Here is an 11,657-nt window from a genome sequence, read left to right on the forward strand (position 1 = left end):
TGGCCGCCACACCAGCAATTAGCAAAGGTGTCACGATGATGGACGACAGCGCCACAGTAGAACCAGCCTGAGTGGCTAGCGCAACAGCTTCAGTAGCAGTAGGAGCAACCTCCTAAACAACAACAATATGAGAAGGTGAAGGAGTAAGAGTAGTAGTAGTTATAGTAGCAACAAAAGCCTCGATGGCCGGTGGAGTTGGAGGCACATCTTGCGTAGTCGAAAGGCGATCCGCAGTGGGCATCAACCCTGCAACCTACCTCATGGCACAAAGACTCATAGGGACCTTCGACTTCTTGCTGCCCAATGACCTAGCAACATCATCACTCTTCCTCTTTACCAAAACAGAGGAAGGAGCACTGGGGTGACCTCAATAATAGCAACAGTAGGGCCAACCTCTCCAGCAGGTTGACCCCCTTCTAGCAGACAAAGCAACAACAAACGTGGCACGGTCCCACTTCCAGGTCCCACCTGCTTCACGAGTGGCCTTCAAGTGAAGTCGCCCATAATACCTGCAAAATAACCAAGACAATAACACAAACATGTGTTAGACATTGGCCGACACCAACCTCGGACAACAAACAGGAACAAGGTTAGGCACTTACCATCCAAGGTAGCAAGAGGATCGCTCGCCAAAGGAAGAGATAATATGGCCTACGCTTCCAGCGAGGCCAGCAACTGCTTGAAAATCGCTTTGTCGACCCTTTCCACAAGGGTCAACAGATCCTCATTATACGACTTCAAACATGGTGGGATCAGACTGCTAGTAGAATGGGAAGCAGGGCTCCCCGTGCCTATTAAACATCAGTGACATTCCATCAGCCACAACATCAGTAGCTAGGACCTTGAAAAAGCGGTCTTAAAACAACAAAAAATGTTTAAATCAAACTCAAGTTTTTCAAGGAGACCCATCCAATCTTACCAAACAATTTCATTTGGAAGAAAAATAAGAAGACCGACACACTAGGCTAGATGTTGAAAAAGGGACACAGAATTTCAAAGGCCCACACCATTGCCCAACTGTTTGGGTGAAGCTTGGAAGGTGCCACATTCAAGTGCTCAAGTAGAGCACATTGAAAAGCGGTCAAGGGTAAAATAACACCCAGGACCTCAAACAGACATTTGTACATAAAGAAGAAGGGCAGACGACTAAGTGTCGTCCTAAGAAACAGGAAGTCATCACTCCCGCAAGCTTGAACAACCAACTTACAAGAGTCTTTATGTTTCACTAACTTCACCTGGCGCTGAAGCGCAACGACACTCGCCGTCGAGGTCAGAGAGGACTTATACTTTAGTACATTGTCCCAACACTTAGGCTAAGTCGCACGCGGGGAGACGCTCTTACATCTCCACCGTCACTACCTTTCCTCACACCCCCTAAAGCAAATGGGGGGAGGTTCACAATAATCGGGATAGGCTCCCCGATAGTAGTGGAAGGCCGTGCCCCAACCAGTTCGATGCGAGGCCCTCACCCTCTTTGAGGAGGAGGACTCGCTATCAGAGGCACCTCGACGAGTATCTTTAGACGGGGAACCGCCTATCGAGATAACCTCTCGATCCCACAAAATCACTGCCACCAAGTCCAGTGCTAGAATTAGATAGAAAAGAGGACATTGTGGTGGACAAACGTACTTTTGGAAGTTGGAGGATGAAGAAAGGGAAACAGAAAGCCAGAAAGCACAATACCAAGCATGGAAGCACGAAGACAATGAACAGTGACCCGAAATCAAACATATACTCCATTTAAAGGGAAGATAGACTATTCAGTAACTGGTTGAAGCTAAAGAGGTACCCTAAAATTTCGCACCATAACGTTCCCCCACTCACGCATGACCGTTACTCCAGTACGTGCCCACTCCATGTGTGACACGTTTGCAAAAGTACTATGCGTGTGCCGCACTCCCCTGCTGCAACAGATAATCGTTACATGTTGTCTTCAATACACTCTCCAACAGTTAGAAAAGTGACAGAGTTGTCAAATCCGACGACTTACCTTATCTGGCACGCCAAAGACACGTCCATCACGGGCAACTTGACAGAAGCAACCTGAACAACACATGATTAGGCTCAAGGGCTTGACAAGCCACTTCGACCTGCAACTCTCACATTCGTCAAGGCTACCAAACTTGACATCAGACAACACTCGTCCACATTTGGGGGTTAACAAACTTGTTACCCTCTGCTTGTTAAGATTATTACCCAAAACATTTGACAGACTCCCTCGACGCAGGACAATCTACTTTGACATCGACAACCTCTTTTGGCCGCAACTAAGAGCTTGGGGGCTTATGTATTGTCCAGGACCCACAAAATCTATGTGGCATCTCACGTGGCACTCGGAGACACGTATCCACCCTCCATGTCAGCCCTGCTACAAGAGCATATACGCCTGACCCTTAGTAGTCGGACTCCCCAACAAACAAGTTATCTCTAAACTAACTAATATTCAAATATATTTGAATATCTTATATATTGACAAGTATTAAATTATCTATAATGTCACATTATCTACAAGGTATGATTATTTTCTATCTTTTATCTATAAGTAAATATTTATCTCTAACATTATCTATAAACCCCTAGCTATTATCTATAAGCCGAAAATTATCTACAAGGCTACAACAACTCATACAAACAAGGACTAGCACCTTACAAGTTTCATCAAACCCTTCTACACGGCTTGCTTACACACTCAGCACATGGCAACAAGCTTGTGCCCCTCTCTCTCTCTCACTCGCTCATATGAGCTTCATTACAACGTATACTTGTTTTATTTTTCTAACATGTATTCTTACTTGAGTGTTGGAGTCCTATGTTTTGCAGGTCCTCCCTCCTGTTAAAAATACCTCTCCAAGTTGACGTGTAAAATTCGGGATCTCACTCTAGCACGTCCACTTTGACGTGTTACGATTCCAGATTTTGATAAGAATAATATGTGTGTGGGTGTGTGTGCCACGAGCATAAAATTTGTATAAAGTAATGTGAACATTCTTTTTGTTCGATAATTAAAGTTTCATGTCGATAGGAAAAATAAAAATAAGTTAAAATGTATGCAAGCATAAAAAGGTTAAATTTAATTAATTCGTTTGTATATTTTAGATGATATACCTCCTATATTTGATATGCATCCAGTCCAAGTACTGAAGTTCATATATCTGACGATCGATATCGAACCCTTGAACACTTTTTTTTTTTATGTAGTCATATCCTGTTGTTTGAATAAATAGCTAAGAAATGTAATATATTCCTCTTAACCCATTCTATTATTACTTTGTTTATGCATAAAAAAATATCTGTTTGTAGAAGTGAAATAAGTGAGAAATTGAGAAAAGAGCGTGAAAATAGAGGGATGGTTAAAATTAATTTTAGTTGTTTGATTGAGATGAATTAATAAGAGAAATTAAAAAAATATCATTCTCACTTTAAAAATTATTCCCACTTTCCTAAAAAAAAAAATTATACTAAACTAGTGAGAAATAGTAGGGAAATATGAAAAGTGGTAGCAGTGCAGAAGTACTATGCGGAAAGTTTTGACTTTATAGGATTGGGCTTTTTATGGCCTTGATTACAGAACCTTTCTTTTAAAGGTAAATAGCATTATGCGATTCAACATAATTTAATTTACAATACATCTTGAGTCAAGTTAAGTGATTATTTAGATTATTGTTAATAAAAAAAGTAATATAGCAGTAAATATTTTTTTTATTTCTCTTCTATTTTTTTTCTTTTTTTCCCTCTTAAATCAATTGCTTCTATTTTCATTTTATTTTTCAACTATTGTTATTCACTCTTTTTCCTTTTTTTCTGGATTTTTTTTTCATCTTATCTTCAACCTATTTCTTTCTTTGCAATCAATAACAGCCTAACCGACGTTGTAGGCTTGAAAGCAAAACGATGTTACAAATGACAATATCCATGTACCTTTTTTACAAATTACTCCATAAATATAAACACAATTATTATTTTATTTATTAAAAATAAAATTATCAAATATTAATGCATGTGGTGGGCCTTGCTTGATTGATCTTATTTCCCAAAGCCCAAAAATAAAAAAAATGCAAACTTTGAGGCAACCTACAATCACAATACAAACAAAAACTATAAACGTGGTAATACCCCACTAAGAGTCTGTATACTTTACCCATTGTTTTGCATTTTCTAAAAAAATTTAAAATAAGGTTGTTGAAAACATGTTTGGGTTCAAATTTCGGCCCGTTTAAGATTGTATTTTCCACAAATAGCAAACTTTACCTTGTCCTTATGCAACAAAACAATTATAATTTTTCGATTTAAAAACATAAACACAATGATAATAAGCAGGCATGTTCTACTCATAGCGGTTACTCACTACATATCTACAGCAAGCTAGCATCATTGTTGCATGCCAACATTATGCTCTACATCATGATTTTAAAAACCCATGTTTGTGTGTGCGTGTGTGTATAAATATATAAAATAGAAAGAAAAAAAAACGTAACCACTTATGAGTTAGCCTAATTTCAAAATTAGAATCCAAAACCGTAGTGTTTGAAAGTTTACCGATTCAAATATTGTCATTTTACATACAGTATCTTTTACGTATATTCTATTTTTAACTCATTTATTTTTTCAATCACCATAATATTACTATAAAATATTTATTAACTTTATCTATATATAACTTATTTTCATTAAAGAATCTGATTCCCTGTCTAATGTTAGATTTCTTTTTTTAATCACGATAAGAACTAAATTTCACTCCAACCAATAATATATTGTTCCAACTTATACATTTTTGTTTTGCTTTGGTTCTTTCCCATTAATTTTCTGGCCAATGGTGGCCACACAAGCAGTGAGAGTTCTGAATGGACACTTGCGAATCTAATGAATTATGTTGGCATAACTGGTTTAATTGTGTATCATAATGGTTTACACTTTATAGTTTACACATTACACTCTTTAGTTTTATTTTTACTTTTTTTTTTCTTCATTTTTCATTATATCACTTATTATATTTAACACATTTCCTGTTTACTTTTTCTTTTTTTTTCATGTCTTTCTCCTCTTTCCCCTCAAATCTACCTTAAAATAGGTTAAACACTTTAAAAAACTAAGAATATATATATATATATTACTGATCCAAGAGCACAAAAATAAAACAATAAAAGATAAAATGTTATTCTATTTGATTTAAGAGTATACTTTTATACTGTAAAAAAAAAAGAGAGTATACTTTTATGATGTGCATATAAAAAACATAAAAAGTAATTTATAAAATATGTATAGAGAGAGAAAGAAAACTACTACTATATTTGTTACGAATGGAGACACAAACATGTATCATAATTTTTAATGTAATTTCAATCATTTATTATTTTTAGAATTATATTATTTAAATATTAAAGTCTAACACCACATTGTAATATTATTTCAATTTCTCAGTTATTTATTTTTTCGTACAGACACATTTCAAAAACATTTCACAAAAACAAAAGTAAAAAAACACTAAAAATTATCCTAAAATTATTGTATAAAAAATCTTACTATTTGCTTTTATGATTATTTTTATAACTATGTACATATTTATTTCGTTTTTGGTGTACTGTATATATTTTGTCTCAATCTCTTAAAATTTTCATCTTATGTATGGGCACATTTAAAAAAATAGTACTTCACAAAAAATCAAACAAATAACAATGGTCCCAAACTTGTTCAAAAAAGTTCATATTGTTATCATAATTCTGCATGATTGAAAACAGTATAAAAAGTAACAATTTAATTAAAACAAATAAGTAACCATTAAAAATAAATATTTTTTTGTTCTCACTCATGCAAATACTACTTATAAATTATTAATTGACATTTTATTTCTTAATTTCTAAATACGAGAATCTCGCAAAGGTCACCGCCGTTCACTCAATTTTCACAGTATTATTACAACGACAACCGACAGTGTAGCTATGGCAACATTAATTAAAAATAATTACACAAAAGTAGAAATTAAAATAAATGTGATAATATATTAATTTCACCCTAAGAATTATTAATAAACAAAACCGTAATAAGTTCATAAGAACTAATAATAATTTCACAACAGTAAATAATAACAGTGAGTGACTGACTACTCAGGGATGGATTGGAGCACAGGTCGCCAAGCTCTTCTCAGCAGTCTATGCCGGAGTGAGGCGGCGCCGCCGCGCCGGAAACCGGAACCGCTTCGTAATCGGAACCCGAAGCCGCCGCCGCCACCGGGGAGCAGCCCCTCCCGCTCTTGGCGTTTCTTGATCATCGGCGGCGGTGGCGGCGAGGAGAGGAGCAAATCCTTGAGCTTTGAGCGGACTCTAATGTCTTTGTCGGCGGTTTCCGGCGGGTCGTGGAGGAACATGCGAAGGGTCTTGCGGCGGCGGCGGCGGAGGACGACGGGGCTCGCGGTGGGGCTTTGGGTGGCGGTGGTGGTGGCGCAGCGAGTGGCAAGGAGCTTGAAGCTTTGAAGGGTGGAAGGCATTTGGATGAGATTGGTATATAGAGAGAGAAAGAGAGAAATTAGAGTGAGAGTGGTTTCATTTTGATTTCATGGAGGAGAAACCAAGGAACGATAAAGAAAATGATGTTGGGTGGGATATTTAAATGGTCAAGGGTAAATTATTTTTGTCTTTAGGTGTGTAGTTTATTATTTATGGAGTACAGATAAAATTTGTCGTAAAATTGATTGTTAATATAATAAGTTATTATTATTAGTCTTAAATGTAAGTAATTTGATAAAAATGTTACTAACTTTTTTTATGAAAATGTCAATATTTTTTTTTAACAAAAATATCAATATGTTTTCATTAGATAAAATGTTATTAAGTTATCATTATTAGACAAAAATGACAGCAATCTTACATCGTATAAAAATGTCACTAATTTTTTATTAGACTTAAATGTGTAATTTTTTGTTAGATCAAAATATTAGTATGTTTCTATTAGATTAATTTGTTAGACTCAAATTTCATTTTATTTAAGGATAAAATATAATTTTAGGGTAAATTTTTCCTAAATTTTGAATTTTAATTTTTCAGGACGAATTTGTCAAGCGATTTACACATTTAAAGACGAAAATAACTATTTATTATTTTTTTATTGATAACTTAAAAGATGTGAGTCATTTAACTTAAATATGTGAAACTCATATGATACACACTAAACAAACCTGGGAAGAATGAAAGTCTTAATTGTGATTATATTTTAAACAAAATTGTAAGGTTACTTTTTAAGGAAGAAGATATACATGTACATAAAAAAATTATCTAAAAAAACAAAAAAAAAACAGATAGTTTTAACAAATTTAGGTTTATTATCATTTAGAATGTAAACCTACTTATTTATTTTAGGTAAACTAAAATAATAGTTAAAAAATTACAAAATTTAAAGGTGAATTTAATATATAATTATTTTATGAATTTTTTTCATTTTAAGCCTGTTATACTTTCATTTGGAATATATATATATATATAGCTTTATTAAAAAAATAGTGGTTTTTTTTAGATATTTAGTTTTAGTATTTGCATATATATTATTTAATTTGTTTCAAAACTTACAATAATATAAAATACCCAAAGAAAAATATTTGATGATGTTAATTGAAATTTTATTAGAAAAAATTTCTTATTTAATGTTTAATATTGTATCATATTTCAGTTTTGTGTTAATTTTTTAAACATTTTATATAATCATATTAGTATATTTATTTTATTAATAAACATTTGGGATCTAATAAATTAGTCTAACAGAAACATAATAATATTTAGGTTCAACAAAAAATTACTAGCATTTACATTCAATAATAAATTACTCACATTTTGATACTATTGAAAATTACTGACATTTTGATCCAATAATGTTAATTTACTGACATTTTTGTCCAACGAAAACATACTGATATTTTGATCTAAAATAAAAATTACTGACATTTTTTATACAACAAAAAATTTATGATATTTTCGTCTAAGAAAAAATTACTGACATCTAGGTTCAATAATAGTAATTTAGTAACATTTTTGTCCAATCTATTTATCATGGTCACTTTGACAATCAATTTTGTGACAGATTCATCCCTCTATGCCACTAAACTATTTTATTAACGGTAACACGCTGATAATTTTGTTGTACTTTTTACACTTTTGTAAACAAAAAATTGAATTTTAATCTTTCAAAAATGAATTTATCAATGATTTATATATTTAGGGACGAAAATAACTATTTATCGAATTCTTAAATTAAATAAGATTAGTAGTACTTTATTGTTTAAATATTAAAATAAATGAAATATTCCTTTTATTTTACGAGCTTAGTTTTTATATAATATTAGATATTAGAATCCGTTTGACCTGTTTTATCTAAGTTACTTTTTAAGTTGAGGTGAAAAGTAAGAGCTTAAAAAAAGTAGAAGTTGTTTGTCAATTTCTTAATTCTATAACTTAAAAACTACTTTTAAGCAAAAAGTTATTTGGTAAAAAAGCTAAAGATTCTAATTAACTTGTCCAATGAAATAAGAGTATTTATATAATATTGTAAAAGATCATTTTAATGTTAATAAAAAATAAAATATTTTTAGTTTAAAATTAAAAAAAAAACACTTCTATTAATAAAATATTTTTTCAATGATTATTTTCATATAATACATACAGCTATTTTTTTAGACTTAAATATATTTTTGGTCCAATAATTTTTTTTCATTTAAATTCTTGTAAAATTTGATTATTTTTTTATCCTTAAAGTGTTTTAGATAATATTTTTTTAGTGTTCAAAACACTATTTAAAACACTTTAAAGACAAAAAGCATAAACACATTTTGCAAGGACAAAAATGTTTTTTTCAGGAATAAAAATAAAAAACACTAAATTGCAAGGGACCAAAAATGTATTTAATTTTTTTTATTTTTGCCTTGAAAATAAATTACTTATTGTTTGAGTTTTTATTAAAAAGTGTTTGGCCAAGCTTTTGCTTATAATCAAAAGTTAAGCTAAAAAAGCCAGACCAAACCGATGAAAAGCCTTAAAAAGATCAAATTTCAATATCATCAAATTGGAGATTTCCGTTTATAAAAAAGAGAAAAGATGGATCAAGACAAGAAGTAGAAGAATAACGTCAAAGTTGAAACGAATTGATGAGTTAAGGTAGATCTGTCACAAAGAATGAAAATCTTTGATGGGAATCAGGGTTCCAAGAAAGAACCAAAGATAATCACTCTCTTTTAGCAACAAGCTAAAATCTCAATTATTTAGGAAAATGTTCTTACAAAATGTTTAAGAAGTATATTTATTCCTTCACTAAAATGAGCACTTGGGCCAAAGCCCAAAATTAACAAACTATAGAAAAATACCTAATTAATTAAAATAAAGCTAATACTCACACATGAGTTCAATTACAAAATTATTAAAGTTCAACAAAAGTTTCTAAAAACAATTTCTAATCAAAGTATTGATTATAATTTATTATCTTTAAGGCTGCTTCCTCTTCCATCTCCATAAGTGAGTTCATCTTCATATTAATGTCATCTTCTAGTTTCCTTAAGTTTGATCTAGTAACAACTCCTCCCAAGCTAAGGTCCTCATCCTTTTGTAGCTCTTCATCACAAACAGACCCTTAGTTTCATAATTCTTGGGGCAATTTACACTAATTACCCATAAAGTTTCATCTTTTTTACCCATACACTACTATCCTTTAATTGTTTGAAAAATATATTATACGAACACCTTTTATATATTGCATTAATTTTCTTGAATTGTTTGAAAAATATTATACCATATTTCATATAAAGAATATTACTTTATATAATAACCTATTCAAGAATAAGAGTTTGTGCTCACAAAATCTTTGAGATGGTTAGTCTAATTTATTCTAAATTTATATAATAACCAACATGTCCAACTAGTAGATAGTTAGGATTTTTAAAACATGTTATGAAGGATTCAATTCTTGCCCATGTAAATAGAAAAAAACTTTGTTGGAAAAAACAAAATTGCAAAAATAGTTGTGTATGGATACTATAGAATTATTGTATTGTTATCTAATCGTAAGTTGTTATGTATTAAAAATTTATTAATTCTATCATAATTAATTTAAAATTCATAGAAATGATGATTTCTAATTATTTTCCAATGTAAAATTAGGGTGTTATAATCCGGATCATCATGGTTCTAAGGATTTTTGTTAGAATTTTGATAAGAGTATCAAATCGTTCAAGTAACATAAAGATAAGTAAGTATCGTCTTCACATAAACCTATGCAATAATTGGATAATTAATAGTAAATTTAATGAACTACTAGAATTGAAAAATCCAAAGAGAATTGACAGCCACTTTAACACAAGTTTGAGCCTTTATTTCAACTAACAAAATGCTAATAAAACCACTCAACAATGGTGGCACCCTCTACTCTTCCATGAACATGGTGTAATTGACAATCCGAAGCTTCTCCACTTGTAACTTGGGCCTAAATTCAAATAGCATGGTTAACACTTGCTGAAGAGCTTCCTTGGCCTTCTTTGTTCTAGCCCTTGGCATAGGTCCTCCAAGTCCTTCTAAAGGTTCCTTGTCCTTAGTCCTTGCTGTGTCCTCATCAGCAAGTGTGTTGATGTCAAGTGAGGAGATGGTGATGGTTTCTACTTTAAAGGATTGGAGTAGGTTGTCAAGACGATCCACAGAATCATGATAGCGAAAATGATAAAGGAGGTGCCACTTATGGCGGTAGAGAGCTAAAGGAGGTTGTTGAAGCATTTATAGTTAACCTTCAAAACAAATGGGTTAGTGGCAATAGCGATTACAAGTCAGTGTGTTGTGGATATTTAAAAGGGAAGGAAAATAAGCGGTATTTATTCGTTATAATATTTATTTTTAGATTCATTTATGACATGACAAAAGAGCTTTCAAATTCATTTATGACTCAACGAAAAAGGTAAAAAATTGGATGCTAGATTTGATTTTTATTTTCCCCTTTATTAAGATGTGTGTGTGTGCCGCACACACATCCATAAAACTTTAAAAAATTAAAATTATTTTGTGTACTTGAGACAAGATATTTTAGGGATAATTCTTAAGTGTCTAAAACTGACAAATTCAGTACTTATCTCCTTGGATAATAGTTTCTCCCTAACAACATGGCAATCTATCTCTATATGTTTGGTTCTTTCATGAAACATATGATCGGAAGCAATGTGAAGAACTGTCGTTGTCACAATACAACTTCATTTGTTTAACCTCACAAAATTGCAACTCTTGAAGAAGTTGTTTGATCCAAACTAACTCACAAGTGGTTATGGCCATGGCCCTATATTCTGCGAATGCATTGGACTGAGCAACAATGTCTTGTTTCTTGCTCTTCCAAGAGATAATATTGCCTCTAATGAATACACAATATCCAGTAGTGGACTTTCTTCCTATGGGGCATCCAGCCCAATCACCATCACAATACCCAAAAATTTGGGTATTTCCTTTGTCCTCATATAAAAATCCTTGTCCTAGAGCCTTTTTAATGAACTCGAGAATGCGAATCACAAATTTCCAGTCATCAACATGAGGAGCCTGCATGAACTGAACTGCAAAGGAGATGTCAAGTCTTGTAATTGTGAGATAATTGAGCTTTCCAATTAGTCTTCTATATCTTTCTGAATTTGAATATGGTTCACCTTGGTTTGCCAT

The 11,657-nt window shown here is 32.3% G+C and overlaps 2 protein-coding genes across 2 annotated transcripts; both read right to left on the bottom strand.

Annotated features, from left to right (window-relative positions):
* Window positions 1–5,869: 5,869 nt before the first annotated feature.
* LOC114399471 lies at window positions 5,870–6,582 on the bottom strand. Its single transcript, XM_028361672.1, has one exon. It carries the CDS (start codon window positions 6,479–6,481, stop codon window positions 6,098–6,100), a length of 384 nt encoding a protein of 127 aa, XP_028217473.1. The 5' UTR covers window positions 6,482–6,582; the 3' UTR covers window positions 5,870–6,097.
* A 4,565-nt stretch (window positions 6,583–11,147) lies between these two features.
* On the bottom strand, window positions 11,148–11,657 carry LOC114398568 (uncharacterized mitochondrial protein AtMg00810-like). Its single transcript, XM_028360752.1, has one exon. It carries the CDS (start codon window positions 11,655–11,657, stop codon window positions 11,148–11,150), a length of 510 nt encoding a protein of 169 aa, XP_028216553.1.

The sequence above is a fragment of the Glycine soja genome, chromosome 19 (genome assembly GCF_004193775.1).
Source record: "Glycine soja cultivar W05 chromosome 19, ASM419377v2, whole genome shotgun sequence".
Lineage (NCBI taxonomy): Eukaryota > Viridiplantae > Streptophyta > Magnoliopsida > Fabales > Fabaceae > Glycine > Glycine soja.

What these genes read in the sequence shown, in the direction of transcription:
- LOC114399471 (XM_028361672.1), bottom strand. Translation starts at nt 6,481, where the DNA reads ATGCCTTCCACCCTTCAAAGCTTCAAGCTCCTTGCCACTCGCTGCGCC.
- LOC114398568 (XM_028360752.1), bottom strand. Translation starts at nt 11,657, where the DNA reads ATGGCAAACCAAGGTGAACCATATTCAAATTCAGAAAGATATAGAAGA.